We start from the raw sequence: 26,996 nt of genomic DNA on the forward strand, positions 1-26,996 counted from the left end.
GCCGATGCACGCATGTGCCCTTCGTTCGCCCCCTCGGCTGAGCTTGGTTTCTGTCGCTCCTCCTGTCCCCCACCAATGTGCTGTCTGCTGGGCCTGGGCAGGCGCGTTGTTGAGGAGGCCGGGATGTCAGCACGGAAGACAGCGAGGCTGCGCAGAAAATGCCCGTAGGCCACAAGCCCCATCTCGGGGCTCCAAGAGCTGCCCTCTGCCCTCATCCACCTGCCCTTTGGCCTGACACTGCCCAGGGGCTGCAGGCTGCTTCTCTGGGCTGCAGTCAGAGCAGAGGATGCAGGCCTGAGAGGCCCTCCGGGGTAACCTGTGTGGCCAGCGTGGACACACCCTGGGAAGGGGTCTCGCCTGGGGCAGCCCCAGACGTTACCAGAGGCTAGAGAGCAGAGCGGTTTTGACTCCAGCAAACAGGCAGGACAGGAAGGGGCCCAGCACCCTGGCGGTCCTCCACGCGGGCCCCAGCCAAAGCCCCAGCGACGCGGTGGCCCTGCAGTCCAGCGGGCGTCGGCCGTGGCGAGGCCCCGCACTCTCCTCCTCATGCTGCTTGCTTGCCTCCCCGCACAGTGGCCCTGCCCCCCGAGAAGCCGGGCGCGCTGGCCAGCGGAGATGAGAAGAGGATGGAGAAGTCGAGTGACTCTTGCCCGGGCTCCAGGAAGCAGCTGAAATTTGAGGTAGGCGCCTTTCCTGGGGCTGGGCCCTGGAGAGAAGGGTTTTCTCTTCTCGGGGGTGGTTTTCAAGGAGGGAAGCTGAGGCCCACGGGGTGTGAAGGCCCCTCACCTCCTGCGTGCACAGCCGCCCTGTGTGGCAGGCTCCTCCTGCAGCGTCAGCACGGGCCCCGAGGGCCCCCTGCTGCCCGCCCTCTCAGCCCTGGCCCCTGCCTCTCAGTGTGGGGTGGTGGCCAGAGGATCCCACTGGGCTGTGGCCCGTAGTCTGGGGGAGGAACATGAGAGTGGACCAGGGGAGGCAGCACTCTGGCCCTGGCACTGCTGTTACTACGCTGGGTGACCGTCTTCCTCTCTGGGCCTCAGTTTCCCCAGTGGTGAAAGAAACTTTTTCTTCCACCTCCCGAGGCTGTTCTGGGGAACATATGGGGACTCGGGTGGCATGGACAGCCAGGAGGCAGGAGGCCTTGGGCAGGTCCCTGACTCTATATGGGACTCAGTTTCCCCACACAGTCGACAACCTAAAGGACGTGACCTCCGGGAACTCACAGCCTGTGCATCCTGCCCCACCCCCTGGACAGTATATGAAGCTCCTTCTGTGCCCAGGCACAGGGCCAGGTGCTGAGAGCGAGACCCAGGCCTGCCGCTTGGAGCTGACGCTCCTGTCCACTCTCCTTGTTCTCTCCCTCCCTCCTCCTCCGTCTTCCTTCATGAGCCCACAGGGTGCGGCTCTGGAGCCGCGGGCCGGCTTCAGATCCCAGCTGGGCTGCTGCCTCACTCGCCTGCCCTGTGAACTGGGGATAGGAACAATACGTGTCTTAGCGGGATGGTGTAGGCATGTTGAGTTAATGCTTCTCAAGTGCGTACGAGGGCGTCCAATACCGAGTAAACACTTTCCTTCTTCCTTCTGATGAATGTTGATGGACACCTGCTGCTTGCCAGGGGACCCAGCAGTGACCTGGGTGCCATTCCTACCCTCAGGGAGCACAGTGTGGTGAGGGGGCAGATGAGTGACCCAGACCCAGAAAGGGCACAGTCGTGGGTGTGATGGGGATCTGAGAGCACGGGGTGGGGTCACCCAAGTCAGGCCAGAGGGGTGCGGCTGGGGGACACGCCGGCGGTTCCAGACCCTCTGTGCGGCGCCCCCGGAGGGAGCAGTGGCTGCAGGCGGAGGCGGGGGAAGGCGAGGGGCTGCTGAGCAGAGGAGGAAGAGTGGGGAGAGGGGATGCACAGGGAGCCTTTGGGAGAACGAGGGCACTTTGGGCCGATGGGCGATGGGCGAGCAGGAGCAAAGACCTGGAGGCTTTTGTTATGTGGGAATGACAGGCTGCATTGTGTGGCTTGCGTGGGGAGGGTGGGACTGAGGGGTGGTGACACCGGAAAGGGAGTAAGACGGGTCACCGAGGCCCTCAGCGCAGGAGCTGAGCGGGGCAGGCAGCATCCAGTTGAGGAGCTGGGCTTGCTAGCTTCTTCCTGAGCCCACCTGTGTCCTGCAGGTCTTCTGGGGGTGCCTGGAAAGGCCGAGGGCCGAGCCCAGCAGCAGAGGGAAGCCCAGGCTGACGGCTCGCCTCCCTGGAAGCCCCAGTGGGTCTGTGTCTGGAAAGGGGCTGGCTCATAGCCTGGGACCCCTCCATGGTCCATGAGGGGGCTCACCTGAAAGTCCAGGTGGAGGGACAAGAAGATGCACGCGATAGATGTGGGAGAGTTACTCAACTCGAGTTTTTGAACTTCCAGCCCCAGCTGTCTGTGGAGCCCAGTGCGGGGCCGGGAGAGGGAGTCATGTAGATGCTGTGTGTGAGCGTGTGTGCACGCGTGCATGTGGACGTGTGCCGGGTGGGTGCTGCACCATGTGCAACGGTGCCTCGGAGAGCAGAGCGGGCGCTTGGCAGACACCAGACAGGCATGTCACAACTGAGGGAAGGCTGACTTTGAACTCAGCGTGGGCCACCTGAGAACCGCTGGGGGGCCGGCTGGGAACCATGGAGGCCGAGCAGGGGCACACGCCCGCCGGGTCAGAGACTGGGCACCACTCCTCTCTCGGGGCCTGAGCGTGCCCTCATGCTGGGCCAGTCTGGGAGTGGCGAAAGGAGGGGTGGGCCGAGGCCAGACGTGGAGCAGGTGGTCTGGGAGCGCCTTTGCTTGTTTTTGTCGATCTTATGCATCGTTAAGGCCCTTTGTGGAATCTCCTTCCCCAAATGGCCATCCTTCCTAGAACTCTCCGTCTGGTGTTCCACCAGCCCCTGCATATGTAATGCCCGTGACTCAGCTCACACTTCCCAGAATCCCTGTGGCTGGACACCTCGGGTGGTGTGAGCAGTGATAATGAAGTCATTGGTCTCTTAATCGTTACAGCAAAGACAATAGCAGCTGTCCCATTAATTGGGCTTTTTTGTGTCAAGCAGTTCCCATACCTGCTTCCAGTTCCCCAGAGCAGACCCTGGGCGAGGACCTGGGAGGTCACTCAGGGAGCAGGGAAGGAGGGAAGCCAGTAAGAGGTTAAAGAGTAGATCACCACCAGGGCAGCTGGGCCTCAGTCCTGGGGACCCTCCGAGAGCCATGCGGAGTGCACTCAGATTTGCCCCCTGTTGGGGCAAGGAGGCTGGGGTCTCATCCACTGGCTCGGCCCCTCCCTCCATCAGGTCTCGCCTGGGCATTCAGTCCCCGGCTCTCAGGGCTGCCCTCGGAGCCGCGGTCAGGCACTGTCTACCTCAGCCACTGCAGGGGAGCACTGGTGGACTGAGGGCGTGGGCCAGTGAGTGCTCCCAACAACCTGATGAGGTCAATGCTGTCATGTTCCATAATTTACACGAGGGGAAACGGAGGCACAGAGAAGACACACCTAGGGTCACGCAGCTGTGGAGGGCCATGCAGGGGCTGGCACTTGGGGCTAACTCTGGCTCTTACTTGTTACCCTCACCTGCCTCCAGGTCAGGTGCCACCCTGGGAGTCCCCCCATGGCTTCCCAAGTTACTGTTCCCTGTGTCTTCCAGGTGCTTCTAGCCCTTGGCCCAAGTTCAGTCTTCCTGAGGCCGCAAAGCCTCCCCTCAGACCTCTCCCCCTTGTGTTTCCTTTGCCTTCGAAGACCCAGGGACTGTCTGGCACCCCTGCCGGCGTCTCTTCCCAAGCCAAACCTCCCGTCCCCTCTCCTGCCCCCTCTCCTGCCCGGCCTGGCCTCTCTCTGGCTCGTCATGTCTTGTTCATTGTGCTTTTCCTTCACACAAGGTCTGGGGGGCCAGCGAGGCCGCAGCCCCGTGGCCCGGCCTCCAGGTGTCACAGCCTCTGGGTGACCAGCCACGCCCGTGTGTTGTCTGCTTGTGTCCAGGAGCTACAGTGTGACGTGTCCGTGGAAGAGGACAGCCGGCAGGAGTGGACCTTCACCCTGTATGACTTTGACAACAATGGCAAGGTCACCCGCGAGGTGAGTGTGCCCGCCTGGCCTCCCCCAGGCACAGGAACATTCATTCTGCGACCACCACTGCCCAGCCCCTTCTCCTGAAGTGGCTCTGGCTGCTGAGGGCAGGCTGACAGGCAGCTGTGAGGGGGAAGACGGGCGGAGGCTGCTGCAGCTTCAGGGCGACCTGGAGGGGCTCCCAGAGCTGCCCGGTGAGCAAGGAGAGGTGACAGAGAGGAAGGGGCCGGCCGGGCTCCTCCCTCGCTGGGGAAGGGGCGGGAGGCAGGCGCAGAGCCCTGAGGCCTCCCTGGAGGAGGACCCTGGACCCCAACAGAGTCCTGCCCTGCTTCCTTCTCTCTGTGGTCCTGGAGCTCTGAGCCCAGGCAGGGACCACCCCAGGCCACTTCCCACCTCAGCCAGTCTAGGCCAGGCAGTGACTCCCTCCACAGGTACACCCCGCCCCTAAGGGCAGTTAGCCGCTCTGTTCACGGCCTGTTCTTCCTCCCCTCCCCTCTGCATGCCTCTCCCTCACCCCTCCTCCCATCTCTCTCCTCCCTCTGCATATTGAGCACCTGTTGTGTGCCTCTACCGTGTAGGTACAAGGACGGGGGGCGCAGCCGACACAGTTCCTAGCCTGTGGCTCTGACAGTGTGATGAGGGTGGTAGATCCCACACAGCTGTAAACTGGGATGTGTTCAGTGAAGGAAATGAACAGAATGGTGTGACAGAGGCTGGCGGGAGCATCCAGGGAAGGCTTCTGGAGGAGCCAGTGCGGGAGCAGGAGCTTAGCCGCGAGCAGCATGCAGAGCCCGGGGAGAGTCCTGGGCACCGCAGAGCGGGTGCGCTCAGGGTGTTGGAGGAGCTGGAGGAGACTGTGCGGGGCTACCCATCAGGAAACATGGCCACGGCCAGGTGCCGGCAGGGCGGTGATGCCGGCCTTGGGGGCAGGCAACCTGGCTGCAGTGCCAGGGGCTGGGGGAAGCCTGTGGAGGGGGCCTGAATGGCGGCCAAGTGTCTGCCTCCCCTCGCCCTGGGCCCAGTGTCATCCCTTCTGCCTCCTTCTTTCTTTCCCTCCCCTGTCCTCTCTGACCTGCTCCCTCCCCAGGAGGCCTGTGTTCAGGTGTGCAGCCTGTTAGACATCTGCACAGAGGTCTGAGGTGAGCAGGGCTGGCTCTTGTCGGCACGTAGGGCTTCAGGGGTGTCCCAGAGAGCGTTAAGTGCTGCTGTCTTATCTCCCTATCCAGGGCTAACTATTTTCTCTGCAGATAGTACAGGAGAAGCTGCCAGGGGGAGACCTGGTGAGAAAAGGCCATGTTTTAGGGATGTTAGAACAGGTTGGGGAAGAAGCTGTAACTTATAGTCATCTGGGACTCTTTGGGATGTAAATGACACAATCCCAGGAAAAAAAAAACCAAAAGGAATATATCGGCTCATGTAACTGAAGTCTAGGACACTGACTTCAGGCATGGCTGGATCCAGAGGGTCAGTGTCTCCAGGACCAGGTGTTCTTCATGGCTCTGTTCCCTCTGTGTTCCTCTGCTATCCGTCAGGCTCTCTCCTTGGCAGTAACAAGATGAACGCTGACAGTTTTAGCATCTGTCCCATCTTCTCAGAACCCCCTAATTCAGAGTGGGGGAAAGTTATTTGATGCAAGAGCCACATAGACTGAAAGTGGGAGGAGGGATGGATTTGGCTCACAAAATAAACAAGGCACAGTTATTAAGGGAAGGGGGTAGATTCTGGGCAGGCAGAGCCCCCAGAGGGACCTGGTGCTTGGGAAGCAGTGGAGACTCTCCCTGGTATGGTACCCTGCGGAGATGGCGGATGGTTTAGGTGAGCCCCCCAAGTCCCCTCCAGCTGCCGTGCTTTCTGGGAGGGATTACTGTTTTTCTGGAGCAAGGAGCCACTGTTCCTCCCCAGCCTGTTGGGAATGGCAGCCGGGGTATCATTATCTTCACAGGGAAGCGTGTCGTAGGCTTGAAACCTGGGTAACTGAGCTGGATTGGGTGGCCTGGCTGTTTGTGAAGGCCGTACAGGGTGCAGCCAGGCTGGGCGTCTCCGGGACGTGGGGGCGTCGCCCTCCCTTCTGACATGTGCAGCGGCCAAGACATCGCTGCCTCTGGGAGCTGCTCGCTTCCTCCTTTCTGCTTCAGAAGATGCTGAGAAGCCTTCCGTGCTGCCGTCAAAGGGCTTGCCCCCCTTGGAGGCTTTGCAGAGCCTGTGGGCAGGCACTGCTTTCCGATTCTGCATCCTGCCCTCTTGGCAACGAGAGAACTAGCAAGGAAGCGGGAGTTTCCAAGGAGGGTGCCCCAGCCTGGCCTCGGAGAAAGCCTTCCCTGGACCCTGTCTTCCTCCTGCTGAGGAGTGAGAGCTTGGCTTTCAGTTGAGGGAGGACCCAGCCTGGTGTTTCCCCTGGTCTATTTTTAGCCCCAAAGCTACTCCTCAAATCTGGCTATAAATACCGCTCACCACCACCACCCCCCCCCACCCCCTACACTCTGGCCATCAGCATGCGTGTTCCTGTGCCAGGGCGGACGGCTCCCACCTCGCCACAGCCGCAGCCCAGAGCTGGTGTCCGGGCCGACCTCCTGACTCAGAAGAAAGTACGTGTTCATCCTTCAGGCATTCTTTCCTGCAGTTCATGTCCAGGAGCACCTCATCCTGAGTGCAGCCTTGTGCTGGCTTGATTTTCCAGCTAGGATTGCCAAAGCACGCTTGTTCTTAGAGCCTGAATCAGCTGGGACCTACTGGGATCACCCACCAGGGCCCCAGGCTGGTATACAATGCTTGGTGGACGATGCTGGTGGACCTCACTTTCCTCATCCGTAAGATAGAGACAATGATGCCCCCTTCATGAGCTTCCTAAGATGGTGAGAGAGAGAGTGGGCAGACATGGCTGTGCGGAGCAGCTCGAGAGAAGGAGAAGAAGGGGGAAGAGGAGACATCGGTGGGCCTCGCCAGAGATGCTGGGATCGCCCAGTGAGCCATCAAGGGAGTGGCTGGACCCTGGATCTCAAACTAGTGGCCCCCACAATCCCAGTCTAGCCCCTAGATGTTCTGGCCCAGACCCCCTAAGGGAGTCTTGTTAAAAACTAAATTAGCACAGGCAACAAAAGTAAAAGTAGATAAATGGGAATATGTCAAAATTAAAAACTTCTGTGTATCAAAGGACACAGTCAACAGAGTGAAAAGCAGCCTATGGAATAGGAGAAAATATCTGCAAATCATCTATCTGATGAAGGATTAAGATCCAAAATATGCAAAGAACTTCTACAACTCAACAACAAAAAACCAGACAACTCAAAAAATGGGCAAAGGGCTTAAATAGATATTTCTCCAAAGAAAACATACAAATGGACAATAAGCACGTGAAGAGATGTGCAGCGTCTCTAATGATCAGGGAGATGCAAATAAGAACCACAGTGAGACACCACCTTACACCCATTACGACGGCTACCATTAAAAAAAGAAAGAAGGAAAATAAGTATTGATGAGGATGTGGCGAAATTGGAACTCTTATATCCTGTTGGTGGGAATGTAAAATGGTGCAGCTGCTGTGGAAAACAGTATGGCAGTTCCTCAAAAAATTAAACAGAATTACCACATGATCCAGCAGTTTGACTTCTGGGTACATACCCCAAAGAATTAAAAGCAGGGTCTCCAAGAAATACTTGTACTCATGTTCATAGCAGCGTTATTCATAACAGCCAAAACCCAGTGTTCATTGATGAATGGATAAACAAAAAAATGGAATATACATACAATGGAATATTATTCAGCCTTAAAAAGGGAGGAAATTCTGACATGTGCTGTAACATGGATGATCCTTGAGGCCTTTATGCTAAGTGAAATAAGCCTGTCACAAAAGGATAAATACTGTGTGATTCCACTTGTATGAGGCACCTAGAGTAGTCAGATTCATAGGGACAGAAAGTAGAATGATGCCTGCCAGGGGCTGGGGGGAGAGAGGAATGGAGAATTGAAGAAAATTAAATTAATGCTAGTATCAAAGATTCTGAAGGTTTAAGGAGATTCTGGATTGCTGGCTTCTCTGGGATGACCCTCAGCCCTCATGGCTACAGGGCAAGTCAGCTGAGCTGGGCGGCTGCCACTCCTTCGGGTGGGACAGGGCCCCAGGTGGCCCCACCGTTCCCATGGCCATGGTAGTGCTGTCACCTCTGCCTGAGGGCTGATGGGTGGGGCCTCAGGGAGGGCTGAGTCCATCATGTTCATGAAGTCACTGACCATCGATCGGTAAGCCTGACCTATGGAGAACTAATTAATACCTTTTCCAGAGGTTTCCAACATCATTTGAAGCAGGAAGCCTCTCCTCAGACAAACAACCTTAGCAGATGCTGGGGGACCTGGTCCACCCCTCCATCCCCCGATTAAAAGTCTCTGAGATGCCTCAGAGAGCATGGCTTGGACACCGCTGTTCTGGTTGAGGGTCACTGAGGCTGGAGAGGAGAGGAGATGTGGTCAAGTTCTCACGGCGGTTTATCTTTAGGGACACATCCGCTTTTGCACTTTTCATTCGGAAGGTGCTCATCAGACCTGAGGTCGGTGCTATGGATGCCCCTCCCCCAATGCTCCCTGGCCACCTCCAAGTTCACCTGATGCTCTGATGGATGGGACCCTCCCTAAGAGCCTTCTCTGGTGCCCGGGAGCAGGCTCAGCCCTTGCAGGACAGCCCGGAAGTCTGGGGGCTGTAGCACCCCCAGGGGCGGCACTCACCCAGCGAGGGATGAGAGTTTTCTGCAGGCCCCGGTGTGCCTCAGTGCCTCCCGAGGCCCCAGTGTGCCCGAGCTCCGTTGTTCTTCCAGCTCACTCGCTCTCCCTGCTACTCGCTCCTGCTTCCTAGGATCCCCTCCCAAATGAACCTCTTACGGTCCTTAGACTCAGCTTTGGGGGAGCCCGAGGGCTTTCACCAGGCCCTCTGATTCCTGTGTTTTAAGTGCACTGTGGCTGAAGCCATGTGTGGGCTTCTGCTTCCCTCCCCATCCAGGACATCACCAGCCTGCTGCACACCATCTACGAGGTGGTCGATTCTTCCGTCAACCACTCCCCGACGTCCAGCAAGACGCTGCGGGTGAAGCTCACTGTGGCCCCCGATGGGAGCCAGAGCAAGAAGAGCATCCTTCTCCATCACCCTGGTGAGGGCTGGAGGGCCGTTCTGGTCCAGCTCTCAGGAGGGGTCAGCGCCCCCCGGGAGGGGTGGACGGGCATCCTGGGGGCTTTCTCTGGGAGCGGTTTTGTGGACAGGTGGGATTGGAGCGGGCCTTTGAGGGAGTGGGGTTTGGATAGGTGAAAGGCCCTGCGTAAGCAGAGCGCTGGGGTGGGCATGGGCGTGGAAGCGGCTACAGGAAAGGCCTGTGTTGTGATGGGGTCAGGGGCACAGGGCCTTGAAGGCCAGCTCAGGAGTCTGGCGGAGGGGGTGATTCCAGGGGAGGAGGTAAATGGGACAGGGAGCTGTGAGACCCTTTCAAGGGCTGCGTGCCAGGCGGCATAGAAGACCTGGGTGGGGCAGGAGGCTGGCAGGCACGGGAGCAGGCTGCTCACCAGGCTGTGTCTGGGGCGGGCGGGGGTCTCAGACCTGCAGAGCACCAGGCCCCGAGCGGAGACCAAGCCCACTGAGGAGCTGCGAAGCTGGGAGAGGAAGCAGCGGGCCCCGCTCAGGTACGGTGGGGACCGGCGGAGGCGGCAGCCCAGCGCACCTGAGCACGTCTTGGGCACCAGCTGTGTGCCTGCACCTGAGAGATTCTAGCAAGAGGTTCCGGTCTGTGCTCGCTGCAGGGGCAGCGATTTCAGAGGACAGGCTCAAAATCAAACTCAGTTTGTAAAGAGTTAAATGTAAGCCCGCACTGCCCCACCCGGAGCGCTGCGGGCCAGGCCGTTCGGCCTTCAGCCCCATGGGTCTGGGAAGGCGCTCTGGCCTGTGCGCGTGGGTTATCTTTGGGGTCTGGCAGCCCCTCAGGATGTGGGACGTTGGTGTTTCTGCAGGGATGCGCACATTCACCGAGCTCCCTTCAGTCCCGCTCAGGGCAGGCCTGGCTGCCAAGTGGGTTATGAGAACCTTCGTGTTCAGGCTTTTGGGATCTCTAAATTGTGGCTAAGGGATTGTTAATGCTGCAATTACCCTTCACCTGTTGTTATTTCTTTAAATGCAAGGAAGGAAGGAAGAGAGGGAGGGAAGAAAACGGAGAGACTGTTTAAAGAAAAGCACTGAGTGAACAGCAATATACAGTAACAGAAACAGGAGGCGTGAGGCCATGAGGAGAGCTGTCATGAGAGTGGACAGGAGATGGCTGGCGTTGGAGAGACACTAGCTGTGGCTGTCCAAGCAGGGCACGCAGCGTGACGTGGGGAGAGGGCAAGAACCGGAGGCACCCAGGCTGGCTGCAGATGTGGGGGTTCGCTGGGGTGAGTGGGAGGCGGTGGTGGGGCAGGCAGCTCACGGAGGCCCTTGAAAGAGAGGGGAAGGAACCCTGAATCCTGCAGGGGGCGAACAGTGGCCCCCGGCAGAGCCTTTCCCCGCCCCCTCCTTACACTCACACTGGGCAGATTACAGGGCCTGCCAGCCTCAACTCCAGTGGTCTGGGGGCTTCTGCTGCCCGCAGCCCCTGGGGACCCAGGCAGGAGTCAGGCCACATGCCTAAACATATGGTTTGAAGGCTGGCTTTGGGGCGTCAAGTTTTGACCAGTAACCCCCCTCCTTTGCTGTGGGCCTGTTCAAAGCGAAGTCTGCATCCAGTCCTCCCGGGGGCCTGTGTCTCCGTGGCAGGGGAGGAAATGGAGGCACAGAGTGCCAAGATGACCCCTCCCTCCCCACCCTCTTCCCAAGACCCAGAAGGAAATTAACAAAGGGTCCAGAAGGATTTGTCCTGGTGGCTTCCAATTAGCCCGTGGGGCCATCCCCACCGGGGTGCCCGCCGGCTTACTTGCCTTCCTGTGGTAGGTTCCAGGGTGACAGCCGTCTGGAGCAGCCCGGCTGCTCCCACCGTTGCGTGGACGAGAACATCGAGAGGAGAAACCACTACTTAGATCTTGCCGGCGTAGAAAACTACACCTCCCAGTTTGGGGCTGGTAAGGTGGCGCCTGCACCTGCAAGGCGGGAGGGAGGGGGCGGCGGGCGGGTGGGCCGTGGTCACTGTTCCCCCCGGGCTGGGGGAAGGCAGAGCTTTTATTAGACAGGTGAAAGATGTTATTGGAAGAGATGACATTAAAAACCTTTAAAAAATTCAAGTAATACGTGCACAGAGTTGAACAAGATCAGATAGTAACAGAGGGCTTATAATACAATGAAAAACCATAGGTCCGTGCTGCACCCCGCCCACCCCCACCCTGTTCCCCTCTCTGGCCTTTCATCTGATGAGGACCCACTTTGCTAAGCAAACGCTGCTCTGTCATTATCAGCTCTTCACATCTTAGCTCCTGCTAAGGTAAATGAAGACGGAACCCCCATAATTGCCCCCCACTCCCCCCTCCTGCTGCTGCCTGTGCTCCCTCCATGGGACCCCCCCGTAAGGTAAGGAATATGCCTGCAGATTTCCTTTGTGCTCCAGTGGCCTCCGACAGTGATCAGTGTCTCAGTCTCGCTCTTTCACGTCTCTCTTGGAAGAGAATTAGTTATTTTTAAAGCCCTAACAAAGAAACAGTTCTTCCCACTTAGCAGATGGCAGAGTTCCATTCCGAGAGGCTTCCTCCCGGGCCGTGGGGAGCAGTCGGGCTCTGAGGACCCACAGCTGGCCTGTGTCAGCCTTGGAGAACTGGGGGTGGGGGGACTTCTGGGGCACGGTGCAGCGCCAGCACACAGTAGGTGCTCATTAAATATCTGTCGCATTGGTTCCTAGGCTCCCCGTCAGTGGCCCAGAAATCAGAACTGCCTCCCCGCGCCTGCAACCCCGCTCGATCTCGCTCCCATGAGCCGGAAGCCATCCACGTCCCACACCGAAAGCCCCAAGGCACGGACCCAGCCTCCTTCCACTTCCTTGACGCACCCTTCGCCAAGGTCTCGGAGGTCCAGCAGCGGCTCCGGGGCACCCAGGACGGGAGTAAGCACTTTGTGAGGTCCCCCAAGGCCCAGGGCAAGAGTGTGGGTGTGGGCCACGTGGCCAGAGGGGCAAGAAGCAAACCCCCTCTGGGACCCGCCATCCCTGTGGTGTCCCCATCGGCCCCCCTGGCCACCAGCCCGGCCCTCCTCCCCGCCCTGGCACCCCTCGGGCACAGGAAGCCCAAGCACCGAGCCAAGGAGAGCCAGCAGGGGTGCCGGGGCCTGCAGGCGCCACTGGCCCCAGGGGGCACTGTCGTGGGGCGGGACCATGTGAGGGAGCTGCCCACCGTGGTGGTGTACGAGAGCCAGGCTGGCCAGGCGGTCCAGAGACATGAGCATCACCACCACCACGAACACCACCATCATTACCACCACTTTTACCAGACATAGAGCCCCCCAGAGCCCGCCCGCCGGATGAAGGACCCCTCCCCATGCCCCAAGGCATTATTATTCTATTAATTATTGTTATTATGACGATTATTGTTATTAATAATTATTGTTACTCCACTAATATTCAGCTAGCCTCCATGTAGAAGATATATGGAAACACAGAAGTAAACTTTTATTTATATGTTGTGAGGACTGCATAACTTACCCAAGTGACTCTGGGTTTGGAAGTGGCCTGTAAGTGGCAGGCGCTCCCTCGGGCTCTGGAGCTGCTGTTTCCACACAGGTCGGCCCACACCCCTCCCAGCCCCCGGAGCCCTCGGCCAGAACTCTGCCCCGCCCCGTCTCTTCCAGGAGAGCACCCTCACCGGGCCCAGCTTCCAGAGACCCTCGAAATCTCCGAGAAGACAAACAGCTGCTACCTCTTAGTATTATTCTGATTTTATTTGGCCCTTGACTGATTGTAACGTGCCACAGGGATTTCAGCAGACTGCAGACGCGCGACTTTCCCGGCTGTTGTGTTTCTATGTTCCAACCCAGAAACCTTAGCTGTCCTTTCTGGAGTTATCTTTCACTCCTTTCCAGTGGGGTCACACCCTTGCCCAAAACCAGTCCCATCTCTCTGCCATGTACAACACGAAAATACACTTCTCCTCCTCCTTTCCGTCCGTCTCCTCTCTTCTTTAGAAAGATGCACACACATATATTTAAAGACTGCCTCTGAAACCAGCCTTCTCATTTTGGAAATCTCCGGAGAGGGAACCAACCACATGAACAAGCGTGGTTTTCCAAAATCAGGCAATCGTGTGTTGTTGTGACCGAAGATGCGGAAACCTCGTGTTCTACTGTTGGCAAATATATGCATCCCGATGTGGTTCTCCAGCAGAGCTCTCTGTATCTATAGCCGGATGCCATCTGTCTGTTTCTGTGTATCTTTCTATAAATATACGCTCTCAGGTACCTTCTCTGGTGTACAGAAATTGGTGGTTTGCTGCCCCAGACACTTCCTGAGCCCAGGCGTGACCCTGCCTGCCTCCTGTTAGGGCCGCTGTCTGTTGGAGGCCAACAGCCACTTCTTCTCATCAGGGGCCTTTTCCTGGGGTTTGAGATTGGACAGATTTTGGAGAGGCTAGCTGGAGTTCCAAAGTTTGGAGGGAAATGGGGACAGTGTCCAGAGTTGGGACCCTGGACCAGTGTCCTCTGCAGAGTAGGATTTGTCTGATGAGGACCTGGGGAGACCAGGAAAAGGACCATCAGCCATTCGGGAACCCCGTGAAAAATAGATGACGCACACTCCAATTGGGTAATTTGAGGAGAGCTTAAACAGGGAATATTTACAAAGTGTGGGGAAAGCCTCCTGACAGAGCGCAGGATTCTGGGCCAGCACCGTCGGGCGCCACTGCCACCCCTGCGTGGACGGGGTTGGGGGAGCCATGGGCAGACAGAGGGGTGGGGGCAGGGAGGGCGCCTGAAGGAGCGGTGACCTTCGCTGGAGGGATGCAGCCAGTCTGTGGGGACCCTACAGGGAAATCAGCATCCTGACTTCACTCTCCTGCCCACCCTGCATCCTGCTGAGGCCCCATTGGCTGGAGGCCCCGGGAGCCAGAGGGCAAGAGAGCTGCTGATGAGGGTCACACAGGACTTCTTCCAGGGTAGAGCGGAGAGTGGAGGTCAGTCTGGAGGGACACAAGAAGAGAGAGTGACTCCAGCTGCCTGCCTGTCTGCTGCTTGGTTTCCCACTGGCATCCCCTTTCCCAGAGCCTCTGGTTTTGGTTTAATGCTGTGGGTAAAGAGTTATTTTTGAAGACAGCGGGCTTCGTTGTTGTCACCGTATTATTAATTAATTACCAGTGTGCCTGGGAACGGATTAGTATAGTTAATCTTACCTCTTGAGACCACATAGCAGGTGGCAGAGGTGGGACTCTAGTCTTCCCCACGATCCCTTCCCCACTGGGTTTGGGCTTCCCCCGTTGATGGTCGTGGGCTTTTGTCAGTCGGGATCCGTGCAAACTGACGGGATACAACCAAACCAGGGAAGGCGGAGGGAGCTGCCTTTGCGATGACAGCGTCCAGGGTGTGAACGAAGCTGAGACTCGCTGGTTCTTATCCCTCCCTCTCTGGGTTTATACTTCTACCCCACATACTTTGTTGTGGTGTGGGACAGGCCGGGACTCTGGGCTGCACAAGCAGATGGCAAAGGATCTTCCACGAAGGGAAGCCCAAGGAAGGGTTCTGATTGGCTGGGCTTAGATCCCAGACCCGGTCCCGTCCCTAGACCAATCACCGTGGCCCACCTGGGGTCACATGTCCAACCTGCAACAAGGGGGCGGGGTCTGTGCCGGAAGAAAGGGGCGGAGGGGAGCTGAGCGCGCGGGCGCTGATGGCGGGCGGAGCGGCCTCGGCTTTGGAGCTGCCGGGGGTTCGGTCCGCGGGGGCCCTTCTGTGGCCTGGGGGCTTTACAGCGTTTACTCGGCCTGAGAGCGGGTTCCAAGCCGTCGCCCCAGCCCGCACCTGTCAGGATTCTCTTACTTCATGCTAACTGGCATTTACCTAACTTTTAAAAACCACTTACAAAAACAGGACCCTGTGCCCGAGTAAACGAGTCAAATGGTACAAAAAGGTGAACAGTAGCAGCACGCTTCCCTGGGCATCCCTGGCCCCAGCCCTCCGGGTGCCCTCGGCCGGTCAGGGGGCTCGGTGGTGAGCGCAGGCTGTGGTGCCAGGCTGCCTGGGCTCATGCCGGACTCCCTCCCCTGGGAGCTCTGTGCTCCAGCTGAAAACCTGCACCTCTCCAGCCTCAGTTTCCCCTTTATAAAGGGGGACCATAAGAGACCTACCCCGCAGGGTGGTTGTGACGATTCTTTGAGTTAAAATTGTGCCTGGCCCGTGAGCACTAGGAGTGTCAGCTGCCATTATTTACAAGAATAGATGCATTTATGTGCCGTATGTCCCTGTTGCAATTTTGTTAATTTTTTCTAAAGACTTTATTTCTTCAGAGTAGTTTTAAGTTCACAGCCAAATTGAGATGAAGATACAGAGATTTCCCATATGCCCCCTGCCCCGACTCATGCATGGTGTCTCCCATTATCAACATCACTCACCAGAATACCACATTTCTTACCAAAGATGAACCTACATTGACATGTCATTGTCACCCAAAGGCCACAGTTTACCTTAGGGGTCATTCTCGGTGGTATACAATCTACAGGTTTGGACAAATGTGTAATGACACAATCCATCATTACAACATCATACAGAGTACTTGCACTCCACACGTCCTCTGTGCTCCACCTAATCATCTCTCTCCACCCCCAATTTTGTTATTTTGAAAACTATTTTAGTTTGAAACAGAAAACTGTGAAACAGTAACTGCAGACTCACCCCCAGACTTTACAAATGCTGACATTTTGCAATATTTATCTCAGATCTATTTTTAAGAAAGAAAATACGGCAGTTACTGCTTAATCTCCTTCCCACCCCACCCCTTTATTTTTACCCAAGGAGTAGCATAGTGTTCATAGAGGCCCTTTTTCACTGTGACCTAATGCGTTTGGAGATCTGCCCCCTTGTCACACAGCTCTGCCGCCTTGTCTCTAACAGCTGTGCAGCCTTCTCTCGCTGGAGGCGCTGTGGCGGACCTGCCACGCCTGCTCCTGACAGGCATGTGGGCCTCTCATCCTAGGCCACCGTGGGTCCTTGTGCCTGGCCTGTCCTGGTGCCCACCAGCAGGAGCACTGACGACAGAGAAGGCCAGTGTGGACTTGCCGAGGTCAAGGGCGTGTGATTTCCATGTTGACACTATTGTAAATGACCTCTAGAAGAAGTTGTACCAAATAATTAGAAGTTGAAGGAAGAAGAGAGAGAAAAAGGAAGGGAAAGAGGGAGGGAGGGAGGAAGGGAGGAACCAACCATGATGCTCCTTGGTAAGGTTGTGAGCACAGTCCTGCAGGCTGGTGGAGCTGCTGCTGCTTCCCCAGGACCCCGAGCTCTGTGTCCCGGGCTCCTCTGAGGCCTGGAGAAGCTGTAGGGGAGACCCGACTCCTGGCTTTGCCGGCCTCACGCACACGTGTGCACAAGGACTAGCTGGTCGCTGGGCTGCCACCTTTCTGCTGACCTGACTGGGCACTGAGGACGTCTGGTGTGTTGAGGCAGCCAGCCTAGCAAGGCTGCCTGGCCTGCTCTCATCTCCAAGGGTCAGGGGTCGGGGATCCCGGGAGCTTGAGCACTTCATGCCCAGTCGTGCCAATTACACCTTTTGGCAAAGGACACAGCCGGGAGCAGATTCTTTTGCTTTTCCCCTCTTCTCAGTGTTTAGAGCTCACATCCTTACTGGGCCAGAGGGTTAAGGCTGCCCAGAGGTGGCAGGAGGAGGGCACGGCTGCCTGCACCTCAAGTGCCATTTCTGTCAGGCACCGGCTTCGAGAGGCCAGTCAGCGCTCCTGGAATGAAAGGGGGCCCCTGAGATGTGCGCTGTGCCAATGGGCTGTGACGCCCCCATCACCCCTGCCTCATCGCAGGCAAGGTTGTCCCAACCAGCCCCAGCATCGCCCTCCCAGCCTCTGCCTTTGGTCCCCAGGCCTGTGGGTGCAGCCCCAGCATCTCCCCTTCTCCAGATGTGCACGTGGCTGTGATCTGCAGCCCCAGTGCAGATGGTTCAGCCAAATGCCTTATCGACTCCTAAAAGCTGTGCCAAGGGCGTCCTTCCCTGATAATTAAAGTTCTACCACTTCCTGAGTCACACCCCTTGTTTGGGGGCTCTGTCTGGTTTCTGGTGTTGTCACCTTCTCCCATACCAGCAGGCCTCTTCTCAGGGGCTCTCGCCTGCAATAATTTTGCTGATGAACGCACGTCCCTGCAAGGGCTTTCTGCACCCAGCATCTTCCTCTGGCTTGAGAAGGGGGAATGGATGTGAGACCTGCTTTCTAGTAGCAGAAGGTGACCGTGGGGAGGAAATGGCAGGGCCTGGCCTAGACACCCCATCTCCTGCTGACTCACCCATGCCCGCCACTTTCTCTCCACAAAGTGAGAGACTCCTGGTGCATTCGGTCCATGGGCCTGGCAGAGACAAGAGGGTCTCTACGCCAACAGGAGACTGTCTTGACATGACTTTGGCATAGACCAGCCTCTTGGTGGGGAGTGGGGGCGAGCACAGCGAGATGCTCAGAACCAGTAATTCCCATCCCCCCAGTACTTCAGAATCACCTGGGGAAGTTTTAAAATACCCCGCCTGGCCTCACCTCTGCCGATGCAGATTTCTGGTCTGGCATGTGGCCCAGGCATCAAGCTGTTTCAAGCTCCAGGGGACTTCCTGCCTAGCTGGGCTGAGAACCCAGAGTCTGTGTTTCCCCTAGATGGCCTCAGAGGGCCCGCTGAGGGAAATCCCTAACTTCAGGAGCCAAAAGGATCTCCCAGGGAGTATGTTAAATGCAGACACCCAGGCCCAGCCCTGGAGAGTGAGATTACTTGGGTCGGGGTGGGGAGCAGGATTGGTGCTGTTAACAAACCCTGGCTCCAGGGAACATGTCACGGTTGGGCCCAGAGACCACAGTGTGAGGAGCCCATGGCCTTGCTGTGGCGCAAGCAGGGGCAGCCCCACTGGCTCTGCCTTAAGGAGTATGTGCGCTAAGCTGTAAGGGAGGCAGAGAGAGCTCCCCACGCTCCTGCCCCGGCAGGAACCTCCAGAAAGCCTCGTGATGAGCAAGTAGCCATGACCACACCAGGGGACAGGACTGGAGAATTCACTAACAGCCTTCCTGGGGGTGCTGAGTTCTTTTCCTAGGTGCCCTGCCACCCGACACTCCATAACCCACGGCCCTGCCCCTCGTCAAACTGCAGGCACCCAATGAGCCAGATTTAGGAAGACTCCCAAGCGCGCTTCCAACAAGGGCTGGTGCACAGTGACCCCTGCTGTGTGGTCCACACATTCTCTCCTCCTTTGGCTCTTAAGGGGGATGCCAGTGGCCTCTTCTCAATCTTCCTGCTTTGCTTTGGGGCCCTTGCTCCCTGGGGAGGCCCCTGCGCCCTTGGTCAAAGCTGGTCTTGGGGAACATGGGCTTAGTGCCACCCCCAGCTGTCCTGCCCCGCTGCAGTGTGGACCCAGGCTTGGTTATCAAGCTGATGGGTGCCCTGCCCACCCCTACTAGGGTCTCTTTTGTCATGTCATGTCAGAGGACCCTTCTGAAGCCCCCGCATCTAAGGAAGAGGTATGCAGGGAGGGACCTTAGAAGAAGGACTTAGAAAAAGGGACAAGCAGCCTCGGAGTATCTGCCAGGGTCCCAGGATGAACGCTGAAGGAAAAGAGCAGTCCTGGGCTTCTGGACCACTGCTCAGATCTCAGGGTGACAAGCAGAGCAGGATCAAGGTCTTAAGAGGCCCTGAGCACTCGAAGGATTACCACCCCCAACCCCCACCCAGAGTTTTGACTTCCTCCTGCCCCACTAAAGTCACTTTCCTAGATATTTCTGATTGCAAAATTCTGGATAGGTGCATCAAAGCTGACCTTTTTGATTTTTTCTTTTCCAACAAGGCCTCACTTCCTGGAGCCAGCTTCACTGGTGCCCAGACAAAGGGGCTGTCAGCTGTGGTATTAGCGTTCTGGTGTTCTGGTCTATTTGTACCTTCCTCTTCCATCTGTAGAGTCCCTGCAGGCAGGGACCCTGGATTGCTCTTTCCTCAGGGCATGCACACAGCAGGTGGTCCATAAATGGAAGAGAGGGAACAAGAGAGAGAAAGGAGAGCAGGAGGGCGAAGGCTGAGGATTGCGCGTCCTTGCTCGGCAGCTGGGCGTTCAGGCCTCCTGCTCCGGGAGTCCTTGTCTGTGGCGTCTACAAAGCAGCAACATTTCAAATAAGAGTTTGGAAAGAGGCACAGCATCACCAACTTTTAATTTTGCTAAATAAGAATGGAGAAGAAAACTGCAGTCTCTTCCTGTTTAAAGAAAAAACAAAAAAGAAAGGTTAGAATTTAGTTTTATTTAAAAAGAGGACACTTTCACTGCCTTGTGTTTTTTCCCACTTGGAAACCAGTGAACATTTGGCCAAATGCTCATTGTCTTCCTGACCAGCTGACTGTGCTGGCCAGGAATTACTCTCCCATTTTAGAGAGGGGAGAACTGAGACCCGAGGAGGGCATGTGTAGTCCAAACTGACGCTTCTTCCCAAAACTGAGCCCAGACCAGTGCTCTGACCCCATTTCCGTCTGTGGCCTCAGCTGCCTGCTGGGGGACGTGGGGCTAGGCCAGCATCTGTGATATCTGGGAGGGGGTTTCCACGGCCTCTGTCACCGGCCAGTGACTGAGGGGTCGTTATGGTGATCCTGCTTGTGTCAACGGGGCCCAGCTGCAGCCAGACTGTTGGAGGCCTGTCACGGCTGGTCCAGCGATCCAGCCGTGTGCTGTGCCCTGGGTGTCAGGTGGAGGTCAGGGTGGGGCCGAGCCCACTGGCTCAGAGCTGTACTCCCCAGGAACTCTGCCCCCCTGGCCCTTCCTGCTCCCTGCCCACTCTGAGCCTCCAGGAGTCCACCCTTGGTCCCTGGAACCATCCCAATGTGGCCCACCAACATACCGTGTTTGACCCATCTGGAGTTTCAAAAATTTTGAATTATTTCCCAAACCTGAAGATTTCACCTAAAAAATCTGGAATTTTGACTTTTCTTGTAAAGATCAAAATGGCAGCTGCTATGAGAATCCCACCCTGGAGGGTTATGGAGAAGGAAGTGCAGTGCTGACCCCGGCCCAGCTGTAGAGCCCTGTGGGACGCTGTGCAGGGTGCCACCTCCACTGCATGCTTGAGGTCCCCGCCACCTGCCTTGTTGCTTTCCCCTTCAGGTTCAGTGAGGTCAGTACATTCCTTCCAGACCTGACTTCCTGTGTGACTTTAGGCAAGCCTTCACCCTCTCTGGGCCTTCAATTTCACGTGTGCCTGAGATGGCTGCATGTGGCTCTGACAAGCTGGGCCACAGGGTAACAACTCTATACCCTAAAATGAGGGGGCAGTGGTGGGACTGGCAGCCTAATGCCACACCCAGCAGCTCTTTCCCCTCCTCCAGTTGGGGGAAGAAGGGGGCCCCCGAAACAGTTCTTGGCTGCCCTGTGTCTGGGACTCTCCCTGTCCTCAAGAAATCCAGCCCAGCCCTTGGGACAAGGCTGGAGCCCTAGGATTGTTGAGGGGTCTAAACTGCCATATCGAGCACTTACACAGCGCCTACTGAATGTTCAGCTGTGTTCACTGATGACCTTAGAACAGCTTTGTGGGGAAACTGAGTTCCAGTTCAGCTAAGCCACTTGTCAAGGTCACGGTTAATGTGTGGTGAGGTTAAACACAAGCTTGACACCTGTCAGTGGGGACAAGCTGTAAGCTACCCAACCCTCCCTTCCCAGAAGCCTGCAGGCATTGACAAAGATTAGCACAGACGGTCCTACCCCCTCCTGTACCATCACCACAGCCAAGGCCACGGGGATGTGAGTGAAGGGAGCTCTGGGGGCTGGGACAGCTGGCCTGGCCCGAGGCCCGCACTGCAGGGAGGCGGTGCCCCAGCTCTCGTGGCGCCCTGCGGTCCCCTCCTTCACTGCGCCAATCACATCTGTCATTACGGTCGAGTCTTGTATTTGCGGTAGTTGTGTTCTGTAAAGTCATGGCTGACACTGAACTAGCCACACCCAACGCTGAACCGCTGCTCCTGGGAAAATACAGGGTTAGGTTCCTATAAGCCTCTGGTCACAACCAATCAATACATAACCTTGTTTTGTGTAGGTTTCTGGTTAAAGTTGCCTGATTTACTACGTATCGTCAATTCATTAGCATTGAACTCACAGCCAACAGCACTGTAATTCACGCCTGAGCAAAGCTTAGCTAACACGGATGTTCACCATAGGGCACATCACAGCCTTCTTGCTCTTAGGGACACTAAACAGCGCTTCAGCACTGTGCTTGGGGGCCATTTTAAGCAGCAAAACCAGCAACAAAAAGCACAAAAATGCAAAAAGCATGACAGCGAATAGACCACAGGAAGGACCCTTGCTTGTATATGAGAGCTGAAACTGAGTTTGACCTCAGCTGGGACCATGCACGTCAGGTGGCTCAAATTTTTCACTGCTCTGCACATGACCGTGAAAGCTCCGTGAGTATTGATTTTGGGGTTACAAATAAATTTCAGCGAGTAAGTGAATTCGTAAGTAAAGAATCTGTGAATAATCAGAACCAACTTTATTTACTCGTCTATGCCTCCAAGTATTTGGTTAACATCTGTTTCCACCAAAGCACCATCTTTTTCACCAAAGATTGTTTTGTAATCCCAAAGGCCCCACAAAGATAGGTGCTTGTTAAACATCTGCTGAGTGGCTGAACAACAGCACATTCCTGGCCTCCAGCTCCAGCCCCAAGTCGGCCCCAGCATATGGCCTGCTCTGGGCACTCGGCGCACCTCTGAAGATTGGTTTCTTTTTTTTTTTTTTTTAGGAAGATTAGCCCTGAGCTAACATCTGCCACCAATCCTCCTCTTTTTGCTGAGGAAGATTGGCCCAGAGCTAACATCCATGCCCGCCTTCCTCTACTTTATATGTGGGACGCCTACCACAGCATGGCTGATGAGCAGTGCCATGTCTGCACCCGGGATCTGAACTGGCGAACCCTGGGCTGTCAAAGTGGAACGTGCGCATTTAACTGCTGTGCCAGCGGGCTGGTTTGGCCCCTGATGATTGGTTTCCTGATGGGGGAACGTCCCATCTCACAGGGTCCTGCTCAGGCTCATTAACATGGTGATTTTGCTGCCAGGGATGGGAGCAGCATTTGGACAGACTGAAGACCAGGAAGGTACTGGGATGCTCTGGGTAGCACAGAGGAAAAGACAGCACAACTGGGCCGGCCTGCGGGCTCCCAGCCTGGTCCGGGTACATGGGTCCTGGGTGACTCTGAGTGGCTCAGTCCGCAGCACAGATCCTCTCCAGAGGAGAGGGTGCCCGGCCCTCTCAACCATGGTCACCTGATTCCATGTCCTCTGACCCTGTCCTCAAACAGCAGCATCTGCTAGTGGTTTGTTCAGAAATTTCTAGCCAGAATATTCTACTGTGGTCCGTGTGACCTTTTCTCCTCCCTGCTTCCTTCATCGTGGAGAAAGAGTTGAGCCTTTGAGTATCTCACTCCGTCTTGCTGTGCAGTTTAGTCACTGCAAGTCAGTCTCCGGGGTTTGACCACTCCCTGGTGACAGCGAGCTGCTAAAATCAAGCCCGGTCAAGGCTTGGGCAGAGCCAAGGGTGACCCAAACTTGGTACTGACTGCTCAGGAGGTCCTTCTCAGGCCCAGCTGGACTCTCCCGGGACCACACCTGTCCCAAGGTCATCTCCAGTTTCCTCTACCCATCCGTACTCTCAGCTAGTTACTCAGCAACCGCTGCGTGTCAGGACCCACGCTCAGCCCTGAGGAAAACAGACATCCTCCCTGCCTCCCTTCACAGAGTTGTTGGTCTAGTAGGGGGACAGCTGTCACACAAAAATGACATTGTAATCAACTAGGATAACTTCTGGGGAGACATATGAGGGAATAACAGAGAGGCTATGATTACAATTGGGGGCTGGAGAGGGCCTCTCCCAGAAGCCACATTTAGGTAGGAATCTCAAGGATGAGGAAGAATTAGCCAGGTGAAAAGCTAGAGGGAACAGTTTGTGCAAAGGCCCTGAGGTGGGACAGAGGGTGAGCCACTGGATGAATGAATGGAGGCCAGTGAGGCTGAGTGCAGAGAGCAAGGGGGAGGCCCCGAGTGGGCAGGGCCTGGGACGCCGTGGCAGGGAGTTTGCTCACGACCCTGAGGACATATCAAGGAGTCAGAAGGTTGCGGGGGGATGGGGGAGACGATAAGGTGTGACCCCCCTGGCCACTGCGTGGAGAAGAGATTGGAAACAGCAGCCTGGAGAGGGGCTCTCATGGTAGGACACAGTGGTGCCTGGTGGATAGAACTTTCTTACCCACAGAATTGCTAAGGATCCGCTTGTTTGGCTACACCTGGGACCTGCGATGCCTTCCCCGCTGTTGAACAGCCTCTTAAGTGGAGGAAGGAACAAAAAAGTAAAACTGGAAAGAACAAGAGGGCACAGAGGCCGAGAGAAGGAGGCCTCCATTTCCTCTGTGGTAAGCGCTGAATTGGCGCTCACTCGGGCAGGCGCAGAGGCCGGGGAGGCCCCTCCGCCAGGAGAGGGGAGAGGAGGGGAGGCACGATATTGACTCAAGCGTGGGAGATTTAAAAGGCCCCTATGTTCCCACCTTGTGCTTCGCTTCTAACAGGCAGCCGGGGACCTTTGAAGTCGGCCGGCCCAGTGGGGAGCAGGCTTCTGTGGAGACAAGATGCTAAGGGGGCGGGGGAAGGGGGCCAGGGGGCGGCCGAAACTCTATTAGGCATGCTCTAGCAAAAAGAAAGGCAAATCCAATGATAATGTACATCTGTTTCAGGGAATTTATAAGCTTTGAACATTTTTTATGGGCAGATAAGTGGGTCCTTTTCTTACCATAACTTAAAACTTCAAAGCTGAGTGTGTGGATAATGCAAATTGCTGAAATATGAGATTTTCCCTACAAAGAGGTTTCCAAAAAAGACGAGGAAGAAAAAAAGAAAAGGGGAGAGGGAGCACACAGGCTAATTGATGCCACAGTCTTTTATGTACACGGCCAAAACGGGACAGAAATGGATTTTTATGAAATAAGAAATTGATGGGAGATTCAGGGAGAGGAGGAGGCCACGAGGCAGGCTGGGGGCTGGGACTGCGGCCAGGCAGGTCAGCCCAGGCTGGGGGTTGGCCCTGGGTACATGGCCCCCTCCCCGTCGACCTCACCCTTTGTGAGGAAGATAAGACAAATGGACACAAGGACATGGACAGACACAAGGACACAGACGGACACAGACAGCATCAGCCCAGGACCTGGTTCATCCAAGGTCCCAGTGGGCTCAGGGCAGGGCGGAGCCTGGAGGCAGGAAACCTCCTGGAGGAAAGTGGCTCTGTGGGGCAGGCGTGATCCTGGGGTCGGGCACTCTAGATGGTGAAATAGCTGAATCAGGGGGTCCCTGGGGTTATGCCTCTGCCACTCAGGCCCCACCACACTCAGCCCTCTATGCTTTTATTGTCTCCCCACCCTCACGCCTAAGAAGTAGCCCGTGAGCTCCTGAGGGCAGGGACAGAGTAAACACTCAGTATGTGCTTATTGAATGAATGAAGGAAGGAATGGCTGGATGAAGGAATGGATGGCCTGGAGGGTCAACCAGCCACTCTTTTCACTATTTCACCTGTCTAGGCAGGAAGATTCAGACTGGAAGGGAAGATGGGGTGTGTTTCTGTCCTGTGGTTGACCCCAACATCCTTTCTGCCCCTACGTGATTCGTCTAAGCCAGTCTTTTTTTTTTTTTCACTTACTACAGTTTGGTTTCAATATTTACAAATTAACCAAATATGAATTTTTGAGCTTATAAAGTTCTTTCGGCATTACAAATTTGGGTTCTTTTTTTTCTTCTTCTTCTCTCTCCCTCCCTTCCTCTTCTTCCTCCTTCTCCTCCTTGTTCTTTAGCAAAGTCACAGAAGTGGGGCACCTTCTCTCTTAATTTTATTGTCTGCCAAAGCCAGTCTTGGAAAGCCATCCCCTTTGCCAGTGATTGGGTCAGGGAAGGTCACGTGACCCTATTCTGACCAATGAGAGCTGAGAGGCAGTCTGTTGAGGGGCTTGTGAGAGTCCTGGTGGCCACCTGTCTTGCTACCAGCCTGAGGACGGCAGAGCACAGGCAGGCAGAGACCAAGTCCTGGGGATGTCACCGAGCTGCCACCTGGACGGCAGCTGGCAGCTACTCAGCAGCTGCACTCCAATTGTTTGGTTTTTTCTCAGGAGGAGATTCTGAGATGAGGATTTGAGAGCAAGTCGTTTATTTTGAGGTCAACTGGGAAATGCTGGCGAGGAAGTGAGATGGAGAAGTGACTACGGACAACTGGAGCTTAATCCTGAGGGCAACCCCGGGAACCCATGCGAAGCACACCTCAGAGTTAGCCACCTGAGAGCAAGGGAGTGGGGGTATCTATCCACCCATCGCTGTCGCCGTCAGTGAGGCTGCTCCCGCCCACAGGAGTGAGCTCTGGCGGCCAGACGGTCTTCCTTCTGCAAAGGGTGACGCAGGCGCTGGCGCTGGAAGGTGGACCGGCAGACACAGACGTGATTCATGAGGGGCTCAGGGCCGGACCCTGCCATTGTCTCTTCCTTGGGGTTTCTGGTGCTAAGAGCATCCTAATCCATGCCAGGTGATCATGGAGAGCGTCAGAGGAAAAGGTGCAGGCTTTGGCCATTTCCCTGGGAGGCCATGGGCAGCCATTGGAGGTTTCAGGCAGTGTCCTGACCGAGAATGTTGGAGGGGCTTGTTGGAGACGCCTGGGGTCCCTCTCAGGAAGCTCAGCTTCTGCCTCTGCCAACATCCTGCCAGCATCCTGGGGATTTCAGCACCTGTCTGGACCCTGAGCTCTCAGTTTTGTCACCTTCCCGCTTCAAGACCTCCTTTTTCCCTCTTGTCTAGCCACCCCCTCCTGCGCCCCACTGTGGACCCAGAAGTGTCCCACCTTGGAAGCCACAAAAATTGTCCCCTCCCGCTGTCCTTGCTCTTGTCCTTCTCACAGTCCCTCTTGGCTTTTCCCAACACACCAGCTCCCTTTGATGCCCCCATCTCCACCTCCTACTCCCCTGTGATGGCCCACGGTCTGGGCTCCCGCCACTCTCTGACCGATGCCCTCCGCTCCATCACTCCATCTTTCTGTCCCACCCCCTGACAGAAGCCGACTCTGGAGCACTCGAGATCGAGGGCTTTGTGATCAGATGGACAATTGTCATTATCCCTACCAAGTCATCGGCTTTTTTGTCCCTAAATCTGATGGGTATTTCAGTAGCTACCTTTCGTGACTTCTTGGCTGTATTTCATGACGGCAATCAGACCTCTCTTTCAGAACACGCTCTGCTCTTGGATTCTGGGAACAGGCTGCTAGTTTCTCCCCTGTATCCATTCTCCCTTTCTTCTTGGTAATAGAGCCTTTGCTTTTGAGTTCAAGAATAAAGACTGTAGATAGTTCTCAGACTCATTTGCAACTAAATTTTGTGACTACATCTAGTCAGGAGGAAGTGTCATGTGGCAGCTCCTGGGACTCTTCCGTAAGAAGTAGCTTATTTATTTCCATTGTCCCTGTTCCATTCTCTGCCTAGAAAGCAGATGTGATGGCTGGAATTCTAGCCACCATTTTGGACCATGAGGACAAGGACAACACCCTAGAGATGCTGGAGCAGCTGGAAGCAGCCTGGGTCCCTGAGGGCTTTGAGGAACAGGGCTTCTAGTCCGACCTGGGCACCTGCATTTAGACTATTAAATGAGGTAGAAATCAACTTCTCACTTGTTTAAACCACTCTCACTTGCAGCCAAACTAAATCCTACGTGAGACTGCCACCCTGACGTCCATGCTGCCGGGTGTCTCGGGCCTCCCTGGGCCCTTTTA

The 26,996-nt window shown here is 55.9% G+C and overlaps 1 protein-coding gene and 1 long non-coding RNA gene across 5 annotated transcripts in view; one reads left to right on the forward strand and one right to left on the reverse strand.

Moving 5' to 3' along the window:
* The window catches only part of NKD1 (NKD inhibitor of WNT signaling pathway 1), an 85,812-nt gene extending 72,348 nt beyond the window's left edge, over positions 1 to 13,464 (forward strand). For all 4 annotated transcript variants that reach the window (XM_023636948.2, XM_070261799.1, XM_070261800.1 and 1 more), the window contains 6 exons: positions 574 to 680; positions 3,994 to 4,089; positions 9,068 to 9,215; positions 9,654 to 9,738; positions 11,018 to 11,145; positions 11,913 to 13,464. In XM_023636948.2, the coding sequence (XP_023492716.1) occupies positions 574 to 680; positions 3,994 to 4,089; positions 9,068 to 9,215; positions 9,654 to 9,738; positions 11,018 to 11,145; positions 11,913 to 12,502 (1,154 nt within the window). In that variant the 3' untranslated portion in view covers positions 12,503 to 13,464. The remainder of the gene's footprint in view (positions 1 to 573; positions 681 to 3,993; positions 4,090 to 9,067; positions 9,216 to 9,653; positions 9,739 to 11,017; positions 11,146 to 11,912) is intronic.
* LOC106782964 (uncharacterized) lies at positions 12,925 to 14,944 on the reverse strand. Its single transcript, XR_001380406.3, has 2 exons — positions 14,386 to 14,944; positions 12,925 to 14,175 (listed from the first exon to the last, which is right to left on the reverse strand). It is a non-coding gene; the product is annotated as an uncharacterized lncRNA (long non-coding RNA).
* Positions 14,945 to 26,996: the final 12,052 nt, after the last annotated feature.

The sequence above is a fragment of the Equus caballus genome, chromosome 3 (assembly GCF_041296265.1).
Source record: "Equus caballus isolate H_3958 breed thoroughbred chromosome 3, TB-T2T, whole genome shotgun sequence".
NCBI lineage: Eukaryota > Metazoa > Chordata > Mammalia > Perissodactyla > Equidae > Equus > Equus caballus.